This window comes from Mirounga leonina, unplaced genomic scaffold, assembly GCF_011800145.1.
Source record: "Mirounga leonina isolate KUSES-001 unplaced genomic scaffold, KU_Mleo_1.0 Mir_115, whole genome shotgun sequence".
In the NCBI taxonomy this organism is placed as follows: domain Eukaryota; kingdom Metazoa; phylum Chordata; class Mammalia; order Carnivora; family Phocidae; genus Mirounga; species Mirounga leonina.
The window spans coordinates 83,257,531-83,278,864 of record NW_023270268.1 but is presented as its reverse complement, the minus strand read 5'-3'; the positions used below and the strand labels follow the sequence as shown (position 1 = coordinate 83,278,864).

General features: G+C 35.8%; 1 protein-coding gene across 4 annotated transcripts in view; it reads left to right on the top strand.

Moving 5' to 3' along the window:
* Positions 1–21,334, top strand: part of ATP13A3 (ATPase 13A3) — a 94,798-nt gene that overhangs the window by 63,482 nt on the left and 9,982 nt on the right. For 3 of the 4 annotated variants that reach the window (XM_034999848.1, XM_034999845.1, XM_034999846.1), the window contains 13 exons: positions 628–752; positions 2,739–2,914; positions 3,871–3,993; positions 4,077–4,156; positions 4,708–4,750; positions 4,838–4,947; positions 5,252–5,348; positions 6,252–6,324; positions 7,771–7,948; positions 9,651–9,838; positions 14,789–14,877; positions 18,300–18,380; positions 19,910–19,999. In XM_034999848.1, the coding sequence (XP_034855739.1) occupies positions 628–752; positions 2,739–2,914; positions 3,871–3,993; positions 4,077–4,156; positions 4,708–4,750; positions 4,838–4,947; positions 5,252–5,348; positions 6,252–6,324; positions 7,771–7,948; positions 9,651–9,838; positions 14,789–14,877; positions 18,300–18,380; positions 19,910–19,999 (1,453 nt within the window). The remainder of the gene's footprint in view (positions 1–627; positions 753–2,738; positions 2,915–3,870; positions 3,994–4,076; positions 4,157–4,707; positions 4,751–4,837; positions 4,948–5,251; positions 5,349–6,251; positions 6,325–7,770; positions 7,949–9,650; positions 9,839–14,788; positions 14,878–18,299; positions 18,381–19,909; positions 20,000–21,334) is intronic. The other variant, XM_034999847.1, reaches the window with a different exon arrangement.

Sequence of the window (21,334 nt, the reverse complement as noted above, 5' to 3'; positions counted from 1 at the left end):
GCATCTGCCTTTGGCTCAGGTCATGATGCTGGAGTCCCAGGATTGAGCCCCATATTGGGCTCCCCACTCAGCGGAGAGTCTGCTTCTCCCTCTGACGCTCCCCCTTCTTGTGTTCTCTCACTCTCTCTCTCTCTCAAATAAAATCTTTAAAAAAAAAATTTTGATCAAGAGTCTTCTCTAAAATTCATCAAAGGCTTGATAATAATGAATCCAGTATAACTGTATTGAATGTGCTTATTGTCAAGTTTTTCCCTTTTCTCTTAACATTTATATTAGGGTATATTGTATGGGGGGATATTAAAGCATAGATTCATTTATGCTTATTCATTTTGTGGGTAGAATATAAGATGAACATTCTTTAGTACTACAGGTGTTTAGTGTCTTACAAAAGTAACATTTCCAAATTATCCTTATTTCTCACATTTCAGAGGGTAAAGTTTTATTTCAAAATATACCTCTTGGGAATTATTTTTCCAGATATAAATTTTTTGAGATAATCGAACACACACATTTATGGCTTATTCAGCATATAAAATGTTTCAGTTTATAATGGCTTTATTAATATAAAGAGAATCGTATCTGTTCTCTGGACTAAACCATTATGTGTTAAAATCTCTTTTTCTGCAGAGATGTCATTGAAAACAACATGGATTTTATGGGATTAATTGTAATGCAGAACAAATTAAAGCAAGAAACCCCTGCAGTACTTGAAGATTTGCATAAAGCCAACATTCGCACTGTCATGGTCACAGGTTAGACTTTATAAAAGGACACAGGAAAAATTGAATGTGACTCTTAAGAGTTCAGGTTATAGGATATTGTGGAATGACCAGTTAGTTGTAAAAGCATATAGTGGCTCCTTCCTACCTTGGCCCATTTCAACTCAAAATGTTTTTTAAAGGTATAAGATAACTTTGAAATACTCTTTTAAGGTCTAGCAAATTCTGTTTATAGAAAAACGGTGAAGGGCATACTGTAAAAATTTAGATTTTGCTCCTTTTTGTTGCCCCTCTTTAATCATATATTTTTTATAGCAGTTATTTTGTGTAAGCTATTTGTAGATTTGTTTTCTCTACTAAAGCATAAGATTCTAGAGGGTTAAGAGAATGTTTTGTTCATTTTGGGGTCTTCTGCAATTTTTAGAACTATGCTAGATGCATGGAAAAGGATTAATAGATATTTGTTAGAATTACACTTTTATGTGTAAGAGTATGTTTATTATCATTGCCTGAATGCATACTAGTGAAAATAGCCATTGTTTGATTGGTTTTTGATTTCTGATGACTATATCCAGATGATTCTCCTGGTGTTATTATATTGTTGATATTAGATAATTCCCATTCCTTAGTGTGAACAGCTCTAAGTATTTTTTTCTTAGTAAATAATCAGAATTAAGATAATCATTTTATGGCTCTTCTGTGTTCACTAAGACTTATATGGAAAAGGCAATTGACTTTTTTTTTGTTTCAGAGTCTGAGATCTAGATGCATACTTAACCACTATGTAGCTCAAGTAAAGAAATTTATTAGCATCCCAGCAATTCCGTGGTTCTAATGATTTCTCTTCAAAGCACTTTCCATCTCTGTCTTTTCCCTCTCTTTCCCTGCCATGACAGACTGTGGCCTGTGTCCCACGGGGTCTCTCTGGTCACAGGAGGACACTGCTGGAAATAGTGTGTGGGAATTGGGGGAAGAAATCCAATTGCCCTTCAGTTCTGGCAGCGGTGGACTTCCCAGACCTTTGCCTGCCTTTCACATATATTTATATTTTCTTTTTTCTTTTTTAAAGATTTTTATTTATTTGCGAGAGAGAGAATGGGAGACAGAGAGCATGAGAGGGAGGAGGGTCAGAAGGAGAAACAGACTCCCTGCTGAGTATGGAGCCCGATGTGGGACTCGATCCCGGGACTCCAGGATCATGACCTGAGCCGAAGGCAGTCGCTTAACCAACCCAGGCACCCTGTTTATATTTTCTTGATCCTGCCCTTAACAGGGCTTCTTTTCATTTCTCTCCTCCTCGTGACTGAGAGGATGTCTGTCTTCTCTTCCTATCTTGTAAAGATTGTATTCTTGTTACCTTGCTTATCGTTTTGCTTTTTTTTTTTTTTTTAAAGATTTTTTATTTATTTATTTGACAGAGAGAGACATAGCGAGAGCAGGAACACAAGCAGGGGGAGTGAGAGAGGGAGAAGTAGGCTTCCCGCTGAGCAGAGAGCCCCATGTGGGACTCGATCCCAGGACCCTGGGATCATGACCTGAGCCGAAGGCAGACGCTTAACGACTGAGCCACCCAGACGCCCAATCGTTTTGCTTTTGTAATCCGTTCCTTTTTTCCTATGATATTAGGTATTCTTGTACAGACCACCAGTCACTCCTGAGTTATTTCAACAAATATTTTTTGAGCACCTATTCTGTGTGTATGTAGCACTGTGCCAGGTGTCGATGGGTGGGTATTACTAGTGCATAACTGAAAGAGATTCACAATGTATCTGGCTTTAAAAATTACAGTTGAGAATGGTCTGACTGTTCAGCATATGTGTGCTTGAATTATTTGAGGCTTCCTTTGAAAAGTATGTTTTGATTTTTGTTACTTTTAAGATCCAGGAGCAATACTGTACATTATCTTCATTTTGCCAAGCCCAGTCATGGGGTAATAGATACTCTTGATAAGTATTCATTGTTGAATACATTTATGTTTCCATTTTATTTGTAATGTATTTTCAATATTTTGAAAATTAGGTGACAATATGTTGACTGCTGTTTCTGTGGCCAGAGACTGTGGAATGATACTACCTCAGGATAAAGTTATTATTGCTGAAGCATTACCTCCGAAGGATGGGAAAGTTGCCAAGATAAACTGGCATTATGCAGACACCCTAACACAGTGCAGTAATTCATCAGCAATTGACTCAGAGGTAATGTCAAGAACAGTTTCCCCTTTTGAAGCTTGCTTGTTTGAATTTAGTCTGAAAAAATAAAAGGTGGTGCATTAAATAACACAACACAACAGAAAATACATGAAAACAGATGCCTGGGTCATCTCCTCAGAGATTGATTCATTAGGACTAGGTAAGACCCAGGTACCTCAAATTGTGATATTTAGCCAAAGCTGAGAAGCACCATTTTAAAGTATGAGAATCCCAGATATTTATCCTATTTTAATTTTTTAAAAAGATTTATTTATTTATTTGAGAGAGGGGAGAGAGTGTGCGAGAATGGGGGGAGGGGCAGAGGGAGAGAATCCCCAAGCAGACTCCTTGCTGAACTAGGATCCTGACGCAGGGCTTGATCCCACAACCCATGAGATCACGACCTGAGCCAAAACCAAGAGTGGCCGCTTAACAGACTGAGCCACCCAGGTGCCTCTATCCTATTTTGAAAGTAATGATAAAGGATGCAGATGGTCCATAATATTTAGTCCATGCATTATTTCAAACTGAAGCTGATATTTAGCCTTTTTTTTTTTTTTTAAATAACGACTATAGGTAGATTACCTTAAAACTGAATTCCTTTTACTTTTAATAAATGTTAAACTTTCATTGTTTTATGTAAAATATCAAATGAAAGCATTTAGTTTTAGATCAAATATATATATTTATTTATTTTTTAAAAATATTTTATTTATTTATTTGACAGAGAGTAGTACAAGCAGGGGGAATAGCAGGCAGAGGGAGAGAGAGAAGCAGGCTCTCCTGCTGAGCAGGGAGCTGGATACAGGGCTTGATCCCAGGACGCTGGGATTATGACCTGAGCCGAAGGCAGATGCTTAGCCAACGAGGCCACCCAGGTGCCCCAGATCAAATATATTTAAAATAGGATTGTATTACTTGTTCTGGCTTCGTAAATACTGTTTTGAATGTTTCATACACAGGCTATTCCAATGAAACTGGTTCATGATAGCTTAGAGGATCTTCAGGTGACTCGTTACCATTTTGCAATGAATGGAAAATCATTTTCAGTGATATTAGAACATTTTCAAGACCTTGCTCCTAAGGTTAGTGACTTGGGCTTATGTATGTGTATGTTCACATAAATATACTGTGAACAATATTTTAAAGAAATTCATATTTTTTCCAGTTGATGTTGCATGGCACTGTGTTTGCTCGTATGGCACCTGATCAGAAGACACAATTAATAGAAGCATTGCAAAATGTGGAGTAAGTATTGGTTTTTTTATATTTATGGATTTTAATTTCATTTTCAAAACCAGAAAGGTAACTAATATTTCATGTATATAGAATTGTCACCTATCAGATAGGTGAGAACTCTAAAGTGTCTTTTTAAAAGAGGCTCATGTGCTCACTTATTTAGCTAAAGTACAATATCCACAATTCCTCTTCCAGGTAATATCTGTAAGATAGAGTTCATTTACTCAGCTTGTAGAAGTGACTTCATAGTTTCTGTACTAAAGACTGTACAAACCCAAGACCTTTTGCTCTAAAGATTAGGAAATTGAAATACCAGATGATAAACTGACTTGCCCAGCTTGTGACAGAAATGGGACAGTAACCTAGGTCATTTGACTTGCAAGCTGGTGCTGTTTGCAGAGCAACATGCCTGTGGTCCTTGTGATAAAAAGATTCATTAGTTCCAGTGGGGAGGTCTCAGTCTGTTAGCTCTTCATAATAACATATTGGAGAAATCTTAAGTTAAATGTTGTTTGTTTTTAAAAAGTAATCAAAATCTTAAGGTAATTTTTGTTTCTCAGTTACTTCGTTGGGATGTGCGGTGATGGTGCAAATGATTGTGGTGTAAGTATGTTTTTGTGATTTATAGTTCTTTCTTTTGCCTAAGTCACATTTACAAAACTTAACCTCTTTTCTTCTTCAAACCGTTAGGCTTTGAAGAGGGCACATGGAGGCATTTCATTATCAGAGCTCGAGGCTTCGGTGGCATCTCCCTTTACCTCCAAAACTCCTAGTATTTCCTGTGTGCCAAACCTTATCAGGTAGCACAAATTGAAAATGTTCCCATTATCTCTTTGTGGCGTGCTCTATTAACATAGAAAAAAATTATCATAGAAATTAATATGAATTTGTTGTAATGATATATTAGTATATTCGATCTCTAACTTCATTAGCAACAGGTTGCTACTCTTCATTTCTTTCAGTTCTGCTTTGGTTTAGTTCTTTTGGTAGAAAAGTGCTTTGTCGTAGCTGTTGAATGTTGATGTTCATCTCTCAAGATATAATTGTGATTTGGAAGAGGAGCTCAAAATGCTTTTATTCACATGCTAACATTTGTTTTCACAGGGAAGGCCGTGCTGCTTTAATGACTTCTTTCTGTGTGTTTAAATTTATGGCTTTGTACAGCATTATACAGTACTTCAGTGTTACTCTGTTATATTCCGTAAGTACCGACATTGCTTATAGAGATGGTGCTTTTGTTAAGGCATTTAAACCAAAAAGTTGAGTATGTATGCATCCACTAATTATGGAACTTACATAACTAGCATATATAAATTTTCCTTTAGTTTATTATATAGCAGATTGAAAATCTCATTAATCTGGAATAGCATTTTTCTTTAAGGCTGACAACTGTGGTTAAAGCCTTGTGAATAAAAGATGATTGTATTCTCTTTTTTGCTTTTATAAAAGTGCAAATTGGGCATCTTTCTTAGAACTCTTCAAAATGTCAAGCTGTGACATATTTCACATTTGTAGTTAACTCTGCTGTACATTTACAGAAAAAGGCCAGAACGAGAAAGATGTTTCAGCAGTAGGTTGTAGGACTTTATGCATTTGGAGAGAAAGTGTAAACAGTGATGTCCATAGGTACTCCATCAGAGTTTATAATTGAAGTGATCTCACTTTAGAATTTTCTCAAAACAGTAGTGGCATCCCAGGGAGTTTTTATGAAACCATCCCTTTTCTACCATTTGTAGAAAGGATCAGGAGGGATGGTGTTAGGAAGCTTTGAGATACTAATTTCTAAGAGTGTTGAATATTATGAGTAAAAGCTTGTGTTTTCTTTTTGTGAAAAAACTTAAAAGATTTTTATTGAATGAATTTTTAGGAGATGCCTTTTATATTAATCAGTTGTATCTTTGCAAATATATATTTCACTGATATCAAAGGCAAATGTATTTTAATTTTTAAGCAGGTCCAAATGTCACTTTAAAGTTGTCATTATTGGTGGTGGGGGGGAGTGGCGTGGGGAGACTAAAACGAAGGAGGAAAAATCTACAACCAGGGGAAAAGATATAAAAACAGTTTCTGAAAACTAATTATGTTTTAAAAATTACTTCTGTAGATCTTAAGTAACCTAGGAGACTTCCAGTTTCTCTTCATTGATCTGGCAATCATTTTGGTAGTGGTATTTACAAGTGAGTAAATCACTTTTATTATTGATTTAAAAGCATATGAAATTCTGATGTAACTCATTAAACTTTGGCAAATTTATATCAATAATTATAACACAGTGCATACTTCTTCAGATTCCCTGTAAATGCATTCTTTTACTACTAGTTGTTTTTATTTGCCCTAGTTGTTTTACTGTTCTTTCTCCATCTTTTTCTCCCACTGAGCAGAGGGCCCAATGTAGGGCTCCATCCCAGGATCCTGGGATCATGACCTCAGCTGAAGGCAGATGCCTAACCAACTGAGCCACCCAGGCGTCCCACTTTAGTCTTTTTAAATCCAGAATATTACATCAGCCTCTTTGGGGGGCATCTTGATGTTGACATTTATGAAAGAAGAGAAACCAGTTATATGAATTTGTCTGGTCTGATGTAGTCTCATTAGACTCAGGCTGTGAATTCTTGGCAGGAATATGGCAGAAGTGATACCGTGTCCTAGGTAGAGCATATGAGGAGACAGAAGACACTGGTTTATTTTGGTCTTGGTGATTGTATCAAAATAAATAATAATGTAATGGGATATGACCCGTTTAATCAAATAAAACTCAGTAGGGAGAGAAGAGAAAGCTCTTCCTTAGAGTAAAGTGCAAACTAATAAATATAGAAGGTTTGATGGATATAGAGCATGGAAAGACTCTGATCTGATTGACCTTTTAAGCCAGATACTTCTTTTCTGTGCATTAGAGGATGCTTATCAACATCTCTGGTCTCTACCTGCTAGATGCCAGTAACACTCCCCCAGTTTTGACAACCAAAAATATTTCCAGACATTGCCAGATATTCTCTACAAGGCAAAATCATGTTGGTTAAGAACCAGTGAGTTAGACAATCATTAGGGGATACTAAAACTAGCAAGTGAAAGTTTAATGAAGAACAGGTTTTTTACATATCTTTTTACAAATTAATTACAAATAGAAAAGCAGAAATGTTATAGTAGAGAAACTTGGTGTGGATATCACCTTAATAAGTGATCAAAGCCTTTTTGGGTTACTGTTTATATAGCTTTCAACCTTTGTTAATGTCTTCTTTTTTTGTGTGTGTTTTCATAAGAGGGAGAAATACGTATTTTCACTATAGCTTTTCAATTAAAGATTCAGACATCTTAAACATATAAGGATGGTAATTAATGTTATAGTTTATATGTTTATGTTTAGTATTCTTTTTACTTGTACTAGTATTTCTCTGAAATTCAGCAGGCTAATGTAAAAGTACTTGTGGGGCACTTTTGAAAAAGCCTAAATTGTTTACTTTTATAGATGACTTAAATATGTATGACATCTGGTTTGGGTTTTGGACATTTTTCGTATTAAAGATTTGTTAGACAAAAATGAATTTAAGTTCCTAAAGGAATCTGATTATGTATTTTATAGCAACTAATTTAGATAAAAACTTCTCTTTTTCTCCTCAATATAGTGAGTTTAAATCCTGCCTGGAAGGAACTCGTGGCACAAAGACCACCTTCAGGTCTTATATCTGGGGCCCTTCTCTTCTCCGTTTTGTCTCAGATCATCATCTGCATTGGATTTCAATCTTTGGGGTTTTTTTGGGTCAAGCAGCAACCTTGGTATGAAGTATGGCAGCCACAGTCAGAGTAAGTTGGTCAATACATTTTAAAAATCTGTGTGAAATGTTTTAGAATTTATGTAAAAGTTTGCAGACAGCTTGATTAAACAATTAAAATTATTTGGCCTGTATTTGACTTTATATCATGGTAACTCCTTTTATTTTTAGGAAAGATGGTCAGGCATCAAGGTAGTAATGATATCCGGATATTGGACCAATTTCTTAATTAGCTACTGAGCCTTGCTTTCTTTATCTGTAAAACGAGAAAGTTGAAATTAATCCATAGTCTCTTCTAAACCCAGAATGTTTGTGCATCTAAATTTTCTACCCCAAATTTAGGAAATGACATTTTAAAACCTAAAAGAACTTGTAAAAAAGCACTAAGTGCTTCTCTTATTTATGGGTAGAGTGTTCTATCAGTCACAAATTATGATAATATTAATTAATTAAACATGTAAGCCGGGGTGCCTGGGTGGCTCAGTCAGTTAAGCAAGTGACTCTTGATCTCAGCTTAGGTCTTGATATATCAGGGTCGCAATGCAAATTCAAGCCCCCACAGTGGGCTCCACGTTGGGTGTGGAGCCTACTTAAATTTAAAAAAAAAACAAAACAAACCACCAACAAACCGCAAAAAACATGTAAGCTATTCACTGAGGTAATTTTGTAGAATTATATTTTTATTATATAATATAATTTATAGTTTGCTTGATGAAGGGAGCAAAAGTTGTCTTCAAAAGTTTTAGGAAACTTTGAGAAATTTAACATTAATGTTTGCCTATATGTACATGTAAACACTGCAAATGCAAAGGAATAGATGGAATTGTTCTGGAGAAGCTTTCCAGAATTCATTTGTAGCAGATTAACATTTTGTTACTACTTGCCTGTGCTTACGTAGTTAATGTTTTAGTAATGGGTGTGATATATGTTTGACAGTCCTGCCCAGCTGGAAGTAGAGCTGAGAGAGCACCACAGCCAGAGAATACTGAGGGTCATCTCAGTGCTAAGTGCTTTGCTAAGTGCTCATTTACATGAGTCATCTTGCTCATTCCCCACAGAAACCCTGTGATGGTGCAGGTGGTATCCACCCCTACACGCCAGGAAATGGGGGCTCAAATTTAATATTTCCCCAGTTAAGCTAAAAAGTGGTAGAGCTAAGGTCAAACCTAAGGTCTGTGAACATTTACTATGTTAAAATTACTCCCAAAATTTGGTTTCTTTTCTTTAAATTTTAATTCCAGTATAGTCAACATACAGTGTTATAATAGTTTTTTTTTTTTTTTTTTTTTAAGATTTTGTTTATTTGACAGCGAGAGAGGGAACACAAGCAGGGAGAGTGGGAGAGGGAGAAGCAGGCTTCCCGCAGAGCAGGGAGCCTGATGCGGGGCTCGATCCCAGGACCCTGGGATCGTGACCTGAGCCGAAGACAGACGCTTAACGACTGAGCCACCCAGGTGCCCCTACTTTCATCCCCAAGTTTAAAAAGTAAGAGGGGCTTGTTAAATATGAAGTTTCTTCTAGTTTTTTTTTAACTGATTGGAATGTGACTAAGGAGAAGAGACCCTCAACACTCCATTGGCTGTTCTATGTATTTTACCTTGATATTGTTGGATCTTTTCCTATAAAAACCTTATTTCTGTTAATGAAAGTGATTCAAGACAGTTAAGGTAAAATTGGTTTCTTTTGAGAAATGAGTATTGTATTTAGTAATATAAAAATGTTTTGTGTTCTAGTGCTTGTAATACAACAAGAAGCCTATATTGGAATTCTTCACATTTGTACAATGAAACCAATCTTGATACACGTAATATACAAAATTATGAAAATACCACAGTGTTTTTTATCTCCAGTTTTCAGTACCTCATAGTGGCAATTGCCTTTTCAAAAGGAAGACCCTTCAGGCAGCCTTGCTACAAGAATTGTAAGTTTGGCATTTGTGATTTTTATCCTGCTTCCTTTCTTTAAAAATAATGTAAGAAGAGTAGAGTTGAAGCTTCTTTCAGAGTGAAATAGGTCTTCACAAATAGAACGAACCTAGTGATTTAGATGTTGATAGTCTTGCTTTGTTCTCATGGTAGCTGCCACTCTAAAGTTGGAAATTGAAGCTACCAGTTGTAAACATTCTGGGTTTTCACATCCTATTGCTTCTGGCTCCAGCTTTTATTTTTACAGCCCATTGCAGACAGAGTTAGAATTAGAAATAGGAACAGAGGTTCTTCAGTTGGAACAGTGGGTATTATACTTTGCTTCTGGGTGGTCTGCACAGTGCCAGCTGTCTTTTTCATCATTTTTGACACTGGTACAGACATTATTCACCTGGAATTCTTTGTGTCACCTTTGCATCCCCTGCTGAAAGGGTCAGTAGCATGGAGTCTTGTGCCTATGTCGACTCATCTAACTATGGCAGTAGGAGATAGCATCTTGATTGATCAAAATTAGGGTTTATGGGGAAAAAGTCAGTTACTATATATAAACTGCTAATTTTTAAAAAATTGAGAATATACTAATTAATATGTGGGGTAACTTAATTATTTTCATAAAGAACTTTCAATTTTTGCAGTATCTTAGAATGAATAGTAGTTGAGTTTACAAAGCATTTTCACATTTATTTATTCTACACTACATGGTTTGTAGGTCACATTTTATTACTCTATTTTGGACAGGTAAGACTATACAAGTATCAATAATATTGAAATCTGTTTTTACTTTTTTCTTTTTTTAAAAAAAAACTCATATTGGGGAGCTTGGGTGGTGCAGTTGGTTGAGCCTCTGACTCTTGGTTTCAGCGTGGGTTGTGATCTCAGGGTCATGGGATCGAGCCCCACATCAGTCTCTGCGGAGCTTGGAGTCTGCTTAGGATTCTCTCTCTCCCTCTGTCCCTCCCCCTCCAAAAAAACAGATGTTGGAGCTGGGGGGGAAAACCAAAAACCTGATATTATCTAACAAGTAGAAACTGTATTACTGAGAGCCATATTGGAAGCATGCTTTGGGCCAAAAAGCCTTCCATAGAAGGTCAATCACTTCTTCTAAGAGTACTTCATAACTAAAGTTAAAGTTGACATACATGTTTTATTTTTAGTTCCATATTTTTAAATTTCAAGGAAATATTTAGCATGCCTAAGGGTAGCTAAAACATCTGTCAGAGAATAATGCTTTCTTTATATAAGAAAACTGGGGTTCAGACTGTTCAATAAGCAAGACAGCCATGTCACTAATTTTAGAGATCTCAGTAAATCTACCCTATCCATGCTTCTCCAATTAAAAAAAGAGATTATTAATTGCCTATTTTTTAAAATGTATATTTGGTATTATTTGGAAAACTTCAAAAAATATTAAAGGCTTTGTATTCCCATTTAATTTTGTATTAAGATATTTTATATTTGCATTTAGTTTCAAATTGACTTGAATAAATAATAAACTCAGTTTTTGATCACTGGACTATTTTTTTTTTTAAATGTAGTATAAAAAATTATGTTTTAGTGAATATATAGCCACAAAACCTTTGTCCTGCATATAAGCAGCTTGTGTGTGTTTGTTGGTGGATAAACAGAAGTGCATGCTGTCTTAAAACATGCCTCCTGAAAAATAAAATAGGAACACTAAACACAAACGTATTTTGCTAATTTTCACATCTTGTCTCTTGGTCTGTCATTGGAGCCCCTTAATCTTGGAGTAACTGATGAATAAAGAAAGGTGGTAGAAAAAAAAAGAAGTGACAGAAATAAAGTCTAACTGTATAAAGTAATATACAGTATAAAGTATAAATAAAGCTGGGAATGAATGGGGAAAGGTTAAGGCTTTACTAGAGCTGACATTAGCTTTTCATTTTCTCCTTTAGAATTGACAGCAGTTCTTTGTTAGGACTTGCTGGTTGCTGTTCTCTGTATCTAAACAGTGAAATGTATTAAACCTGTCTTGAGATTATTGTCTTTAAAAATTAATCTCATTCTTAGGCATTTCAGGCATTCTCGTCAGAATGTTTTTGTTCTCTTCTACTGGTTGGATTCTGAGTCAAACTGAATTTCAGTCTGCGGTGACCCACTTTCAGCTTTAGCTTAGTCCAGTTATATTTTCTCCTTTGACCATGCTATCATTTCAAGGGCCATGAAGATATGGACTCAGTTCTTACACTGTCATTTAACTAGATGTGATCTCTTGGGATTTGGCTTCGGTTTTTGCTACAGTTTCTTACTTGCCTCCTATAACTTCCTGCTTGTGACATCCAAGTCCTTTCTCAGTCTGTGAAGATACCACTATTGAACTGCCAGTATCTCCTCCTCTACAGGGCCTCTGCATTTTTTCCTGTTCCCCTGCCATGCCTGAATTGGTTGGAACAGATACCTAGAGGCCCTACAGGATAAGGTGGCCTTTCAAAGACAAGAAACTGAGTTAGGAAGTGGCGTTAGGAATAAAAAGATTTGAAACTTGTGGTTATAGGTCAGAAGACCCCAGTTCATATTTTTGAGGAAGGAACAGCAAGAGAAGTATATATCAAAATCATGAACGAGTATTGTAGGTTTATTTATTCTATGTAAGGTTTTATTTTTGAGTCACATACTAAGGGGAATATAAAGGAAATCCTTTCTGGTGCCTGGTTTTGATGCCATATTCCATCAAGACCATCTGGTATCATTAACAAATCTGTGATGCCATAAGCTGGGACATATTTAATAATAACTTGAATTTACAAATACTTTGCATTTTAAGGACCAAGTCTGCTCTTTTGTATGGTATGCTCATCATATCCCCATCTTATTAGTTAAAATACCTTGACTCCTAAGGGCTTGTTCATGTTCACACAGCTTTGTGGTAGAATATAAATTTTTAACTTCAGGAACATTCTCCCCTGATCTCCAGTCACTACCAACACAGAATTTGTTTTGATTGCTGTCTTCTGGTGAAGAGTATTGCTTGTACTTAAGTAGCATTGCTAGGACCGTCTAGGATTGGAGAGCACAGTCTACTAGAAACTCCATAGCTTTCGAAAATGAATACCTGATTTTCCCATTCTTGGTTTCTCTACTGATCTTTTCATTTCAGTGGTTATATACATCTGCCAGCCATGCACAGTCCCTGTCAGACTCCTTTTTCTCCCCTGGCTAAACAAAGGAGAGGTTTAATTACTTATTTTCTGCTTCACATGGAAATCTTGGCAGGTTTTTGGAGGTGTGATCAAAGGAAGTGGCTCTAGGAGAAAGACAGGAAAATTTGACAAACACTGTTGAGGTGGATGTAAGAGGTCTGTGAGCCTGAGTAAAAAAATGTTTTCTGGCAACATGTCAGGAACTAGATTGCAAATCTGTTTTGCTTATAGCTGTAAAAATGCAGTAAGATTTGGAAAACATTCAGTATGGGCTATTACTATTTTGAAATAACTTTTTCTGTCTCCATGTCTCTCTATTTGTATTCTGGCATTTGTATTCTCTGGCTTTTGTATTCTGACCATTTCTTCTTGTCCTTTTTCTGATTTTGTCTTTTGTGTGTTTCTGTACTTCCAACTAGCACTTTCTAAATAAACACTTTTTCTTTAACTGACCACAATAACTATTTGAATTAACTTACATAATGCTTTGGTTGCTACATTTATTGAACAGAATGTTATATTTCCTGTTTACAGTTTAGTAGTGTGTTTTAAAAAATAAAAGTCTAAGAAGAAAAAGTTTTTAAAAATCTAACATGGGTACCAAATTTTTCATCCTGTTGGTCAGTGACTCATAATAAAAGTTTCCCCCTTTGGCATGAATGTTAATATAACTTCCAGCCTAAGTTGTTAGAACAATAAATATGTATATTAAATATATAAAACAATATATAATATAATGTTATTTCTACAGGACAGTAAATATTGGCCTATGGTTTTGAACTGACATACTAACAGTGTTTATATTTATAAATGACTTGACTCCTACATTTAAAAATAGTATGAGATCCCTCTTTTACAGTCCATAAAATAGGATATTAACTTCTTTACCCAATCTGAAGGCTTTATCATAAAATTTTGGTTTTACATGGTATTAGTAAAATTTAAGTTTCAAGATGACCTCAAATAAGAACTTGTAAATAAATATCCAGGCCAAAAAAAAAAGGAAAAAAATTGGGGGATATTATAATGGGGAAATTTCTGAACCTTAAGGCTCATTATCTAAGAGTATGCTTGTATATGTGCAAATGTATGCATGTATGTACACAGTTAACAAAATGGCCATAAGCGGGGAGTTTTATTTTTGAGTTAGGAAAGTAATGCAAAGTACTGCTGGATTGAATTTACCATTCCTAGCTACTGCAGCATGCGGGTTAGCCCATGTTTAAAACAGTAAATCAACTCAGTTTCTGGGTTTTAGCTAACATTTTCTGTGGAATTATTTTTACAGAGGAAGTCATTGAGAAGGTGGGATTCACTTAATAGAAATATAGTCAAATTAGAATGCTTCTATTTAGGATTATAACATACCAAATACTGGGAATAAATGTTATTCAGTACTTTTATAGTCAACAGTAATTAGAGCATACATGTTTTAAATGATAATCTCATTTTGCTCTACATAGTCTAGTCTCCTGTATTTGAATTATATATGGGCTTGATTATCTTATAAAGTAGCTATCTATCTGGGAAAAATAGAAATAAATGTCCATAAAGGTCTGTCTCCTATTTTTATAAATGCTGATTATTTCTTTATCACATAAATGAATTTTTTGGGCCTAAATAATGTACTGTACTCTAGGAAATAACATAAAACACAGACTTTATATACTTCACCAACCTAAATAGATAGATTCAAAGCCAAATTTAAGATTGCCAGTATGCCAGTTGTATTATATGCATTTTTATTTAAAGGAACTTCTAATTTAATTGTTTTACTTTCTTTTTCAGATTTTTTTGTTGTGTCTGTGATTATTTTGTATGTTTTCATATTACTCATCATGTTGCATCCAGTTGCCTCTATTGACCAGGTTCTTCAGGTAAGGGTTCAGCACATCAATTACTACTGGTTGTCTGAGGGTGATAATAAGTAGGATAGCGGTAGTAAAACAGTAATAGAAAAATGACACGTTAGTATTACGTGATACTTACACAGCCAAATGGGACTTCTGGAGGTTTGCTAGGGCTTATGATCTACCCCCTCCTTTGCTCTCATAGTACTGGGGACAGGGATTCAGCTGTCAAGGTCTTTTTCCCCAGGATCTCTTCTTTCTGAATTTTCTAAGATGCAGTTATATTAACCCAAATATACCCTAAAAAGAATAAAGAACATAATTGAAACAGCAGCTTTTATTGAGTCTCCTGATATTTTATGTCTCTTTCCTGTTTCTTCAGTCTTTGCTTCTGGTTCCATTTCCTTATCTACAAACAAATGTTCCTTGGTCTTTAGAAATAAAAAACTTTGACCCTGTTACTTGATCTGTCCCTTCTCAACCTACTTCTTGGAATAGTCTGTACCTACTGCCTTTTCTTCACTGTCCACTGAGTTCATCTTTTCATTAAAAGCTTTATGAATGATGAAATACTTGTTTTGTATAGAAGAATATGCACACACATATTTAAGTTGTTAAGCATAATAGTAATAAAATAACACCCAGGAGTTCATTATCCAACCTAAAAAAAAGGCAACATTACCAACACCAGTAAGGCACTATAGCATACCTTTCTCTAAACACTCTGAGGGAACCACTATTCTAATTTTTTGCTTCATTGTGTTGCTTTTCAGTATACACTTAGACCATGCTGTATGAAGCCATAGAGATAGTTTTGCTTGCTTTTGACCTGTATGACGGTGGTATCTTACTGTTTGTATTTTTCTGTGACTTGCTTTTTCCCATTAGCATTATTTTTAAGATGTGTCCTTGTTGATACATGCATTTCATTTTCACCACTCTATAGTATTCCATTATAGGAGTATCCTTTCATTCATTTCTCCATTCTCTGTTGGAAAATAATTAGATTGTTTCTAGTATTTTCCCATGTTCAGGGTTGGTTTATCTGAGGTACAAGCAGTTGTGTTATTGAACTTTGAAGAGGTTGACCATTTATAGTCTTAACCAGCAGTGTGTATATGAGTGTGTCTGTTTCCCCATTGAGGGATTTAGATAAGCACTTTAAGCAAAAGAAGAAAACAGAAGAAAACCCATTTTTGTTTCTCTCCTGGCATATGTGTCTTCTGCTTCACAGCCAAATTATTTCTTAAAAGAGTGCAACATTCAATTCACCTCTCACATACTCATCAAATAGTTTGGCTTCTACCCCTGCCAGTGTAATGAAATTGCCCTGGTCAAGGCCATTAACAACTTTCTTCTTAAATCCAGTGGACTTGTCCTTTTAGTTTTTTTCCAACCTTACTTGACGACTAGTATTTGAGAGGTTAGCCAGGCAATCATTCTTGAGACTCTCTCTACAATTTTGTTATGCTGTACTCCCTTCTGATTTTTTCCTACCTCTGTGACACCTTGTTCTTATTCTCCATGGTGGTTCCAGACTCTCCTGTTCCTTAAATGTTAGTGTTCCACACATTTCTGTTCTTCTCCCTCATGTTACTCTGTGTATTTGGATAAGCTCATGTATGGTGCCGGCTTCACCCATGGATGGTATCTTCTGTGTTGGCCTAGATCTCACAACTGAGCTTTAAAACTGAATATCCACTGACATACTGAATATTATATGCATGGTTCACCTATCAGTTCTCTTATTCAGCATCTTGATAGCTAAGCTTATCATCATGTTTTCCCTCAACACTGCTTTGTCTTTGTTTTTTTGGTACCACTGTTTATCCAAGTCAGAAGTGTGTATATGTGTCCTTGTCTTCTTTTCTTTGCATAGTCAGTCAGTTGCTAGATTCTCCGTTTTCTTACTCTGAATCTATTTTAGCTTTGCTTCATCCCATTTGCCAGCTAGAGGGAAGCTCTTGTTTCCTCTACTCACAATACTTTTAACACCAAATGTGTGCCCCACACCAACCAGTTCTCCAACTCTGGATACCAACTGGGTATCTTATAATTTGGTTCTTAGACCAGCTACCTGGAATTAGCACAGACCCTACAAGTTAAGGGCTCTGTCCCACAAGAGTGCTCCTCAACTTCAGAGACCAGTGGCAAGTCCTAGGTCATCCCTTGTACTTCTGACTAGTTATAAATCAGGGTTCCCAGAACTCCCTTCTCAGGTTTGATAATTTGCTGTAAAACTCAGGTTAACACTTAATGTTTATTGGTTTATAATAAAGGTACAGATGTACAGCCAGATGAAGAGGCAGGTAGTCCAAGGTCTGGAAGGGTCTCGAGCATAAGAGCTTCTGTCCCTGTGGAGTTGAGATGTACTACCCTCCCAGCACATGGATGTGTTGGCCGAACCAGAACCTCTCTAAACCCTGAAGTTCAGGGATTTTTTTTTTTAATGGAGGCTTCATCATGTCATGGTCAATTATTAACTCAGTCTCCAGCCTCTCTCCCTTCCATGGAGGATGGGAGAGTGGGGCTGAAAGCTCCAAGCTTCTAATCATGGCTTAGTTTTTCTGGTGACCAGCCCCCATCCTGAAGCTATCAAGGAGCCCACCAAGAGTAGCCTCATTAGAATAAAAAACATCCCCAGGAAATTCCGGTGGATTTAGAAGCTCTGGGTTAGATATTCCTGTTGCCACCATCACTCAGGAAATTACAAGAGTTTTAAGAGCTCTGTGTCAGACAGAGACCAAGTAAATATTTATTATTTTGTGCCCCCATCACTAGTTTTGACTTCCATCATTTCTTGTCTTGATCACTATAGCAGTCTCCACCCCTGAAATCTTTTTTGCTGGAGTCATAGGTTGTTTTTCTAGAACATATTAGATGGTATCACTTCTCCGCACCTAGCACAGTATTTTAGGTACTCAGTAAATATTTGTTGACTAATAGGTGAATGCATGAATGGGATTTTTTCTTTTATTTTTTAGATCTTAGAAATTAACCAGATTTTAAAGTGAAAACTTAGGCTGTATTTGTTAAATCGATTTGTATAGTTCTTTTATGAATTTGTCTTTGTAACAATATATAGTGTTTTGAATGATACTTCATTATTTAATCAGTATTTGCTTCATTGTTTAAAGACAGGATTTTATTTTAAAAATAGGGAATTGCTAGAAATTCGTGAACTAGTAGAAAGCATCGGCTTTTCAGTCTGAGTAAATAGGATTTGACTCTAAGCTCAGTCACTTTACCCTATTTTCAACCCTGAGTTACACTTTTGAGTTTTATCCTCTGAAAAGTGGATATACCTTGTGGCATTGTTAAGGATTGAGTAGATAATGTATGTGAAGGTGCTTGGTATGTAATAGGAATTCAGTAAATACTGAAATTTTGATAAAATGCTGTAATATCAACTGCATACTATAATTTTAACTTAAAATTTTGTCTTACAGATAGTGTGTGTACCGTATCAGTGGCGTATAACTATGCTCATGATTGTTCTTGTCAATGCCCTTGTATCTATCATGGTGGAGGTAAGCATTTCAGATAATTAAATGGCTACGTTGCTGCTGTGGGATTCTTGGTGATTTATTTAGTCTTGGGGGAAGAGGACAGGTAACATTATGGAAGCCCACAAAGAGTTTCAGTCTCATTTTAGTTAAATTGATTTAGCTGTCTTCTGACCTTTTCCATGAACTGATAATTGTCATATTAAGGGATATGATGTAGCTGCACTCTTATAGATAGGAGAAAATAAGCAGTGAGATAGCAAAAATTAGTGATCTATAGAAAGGGGAGAAGATTGGTGTTCAGGTGGCCCCTAAACTAGTAAACCAGTGATACAAAATCAGAGTGGGTGTGTACAACCAGAGACCTGTGATTTACAGTAAAATCTCCCATTTAAGGTAGGAAAGGAAGGAGGGGGCTTTCTCCATGAAATGTAGTAAATTTTAATAATAGTTTATTGAAAGTATAAAATAATGACCGCTGTGAACTTAATGGCACTGATTACTGGAACTTCCTCCTTGGTATTTACTTCTGAGTTTCCTCTGGAGGTCTTAAGTCCTCTTTGATCCATTGTATATTATATAGTTACTCTCCTATTGGGATTGCCTTTAAGTTGATTTCTATAAAAGGAGCTAGTAACTTCTCATTTGCTGCTTATTAATAAAATTTTGTTTGTTCTCAGAACTGTTATGATTCACTCCTACAGTAGCAATATATGAAATGGAAGAAGGAGCTAAGGTTGTGATTTTTAAGTGAAGGGTTTCTTCATAGGGCAGGCTTTTGAATTAAAATTAGGTAATTTGTGGGAAAATGTGTATACTTTGGTGATAATAGTTCTCGACTTGGAAATTGTGCTTAATTTGTTATCTTTCTAAAAGATGACTTGGTATTTAAATTTGGTCATAGTGGGCAGCGTGGATATTAACATAATATCTTTTTAAGTTGCCCAGTGGAAAGTATTTTTGCTATTTCATGGACACTAGAAAGCACATCCAAGATATTATATTTTAAAAGCTTTCCTTTTTCTATAGTATAAGTACATCTATTCACGCAAATGTTATTTAAAATAAAATTTAAAGAAAAACAATTTTTAGGGAATCCTCTCATAATCTCTTTAATTTACTATTCTTGCTCACTATCAAAAGAATTGTGTTGGACTCTGATGAAGTCATACTCATTTATAGATACAGAATTAATATGTTAATTCAATGAAAATAATTCATTGTTAAGAAAAAAGACTCAGATTATAAGCATTATTTTAATATGGGAAAGACCCAAGGATTCAAATAAAAGCCATATTTTGTGGAAATTTTAGGGGTCCCATTTTATCAAGAATTTTATGGTGATTTATATTTGTTACAAAAGTTTTCTTATAAAAAAAAAAAGTTCTGTTGTTATCCTTACCCTTTTCAAATATTAACTGAAATTGTCTATATGAAAACCAAGTCATGTTTTTCACTAATGATGCAGCATTGTATGAGCCTTTGAAAATGTGCACAGTAATAAAGAATGACTTAGTCATTTTTAATTCTTAACTCACTGGAATATCTCTCAGAACTTCTTCCTTGACATGGTCCTTTGGAAAGTTGTGTTCAATCGAGACAAACAAGGAGAATATCGCTTCACCACCACACAGCCACCACAGGTTGGAAATCAGCACTTACTCTCAATTCTTCACGTGTATTTAGGCTCTTTTAGTTGTGTGCTCTGCCTTATGTAGGGTGGTGTTCTGTTGTGTGTTGCCTCAACCTTTTTCGCTATGCCTGGCATTTCATTCCCTGTAAGGAGTCCTAGAAAATTCTTGGCAAACATTTGTTACAGGCTTTTCAGGACTTCAGAAATTTCATAAGTCTCTTTTCCATTCCAATCCTTATCTTCGCTGTGTATAAAGGTCTTGTTCTCAGTGGTGAGAGTTAAGTTTTCCATTTTTCTCTGGTTTCTGTGTTTATGGTTTTCATGAGTCCCATTAGAACCTAAATGGGATTCATGTAAACGTAGTTATGAAATGGGAATTGTTCATGAGTCAGAGTTCAGAGGTCAAAAGTTTGAGGAATTATTTCTGATCTCTTGTCAGCAATTACTGTGCCTTAATTTTGGGTGGATCTTTGGCTTTTCCAAACATAGGTCTCTCTTCAGAAAAATTTTCAGAGACCATGCATATCTTCATAGAAATCATGGCTTAGGACTTCTGATTTTCTGGATCCATTAGTAGCGTGTTATTTGAAAGATATTCAAGCTCCATAGTAAGAAGAGAAACAGATGAGTAAGACGCATTTCCTGGTGTTTGGATGTTGGAAGTATAGTTACATACTATAACATACAGTCATATAGTATAGAACTAATACATGTTATAGAGTGTGCGTAGAAGCATATGTATGTACTTATACAACATACAAGGTAACATATAAGGTGGGTCTTATTTTTTTAAACTGATACCATTGAATCGGCTCTGATCCAGCCCATTTGGGTATAGAGAACTTGAGGGTACAGTGTCTCCCCACCTCATTACCTGACCCATTGCTGTTTGTAGGTAGGTGATGCACTTTTACACATATAAGTTCTAAATCTTCCGTTCATCCTGAGGCACAGGGAAAGCTTTCAGAGTTCAAGAGGATTCCCTGGCATTTCTGAGTTGTGCCTCTCACTTATTTTTAGCCTTCTTTTACCTAAGTAGCAACTTCCCGAGCTTTATTTTGGTAATTCAGCAGGCTTGATGCCCAGAGTAATGTCACAGATTGCTTTCTTTATAAGAGGTCCCATGGAGTGCTGTTTCCTTTTCTACTGCTTTATGATGAAGAATGAGAGTTTGTGGTAGTGATGGCATGAATCTGGCTTCAGCTTCAGTTCCATTTTCTCAAAGCAGTGTAATGATATGGCCACAGCTGTATCAGGGGCTTGTGTCCTTCAGCTAAATCTCCTCTGTGTCCAAGTTTTTTTCCTTTGGGTTACCTCACTACATGACTTCAAAGTGTAGATTCTT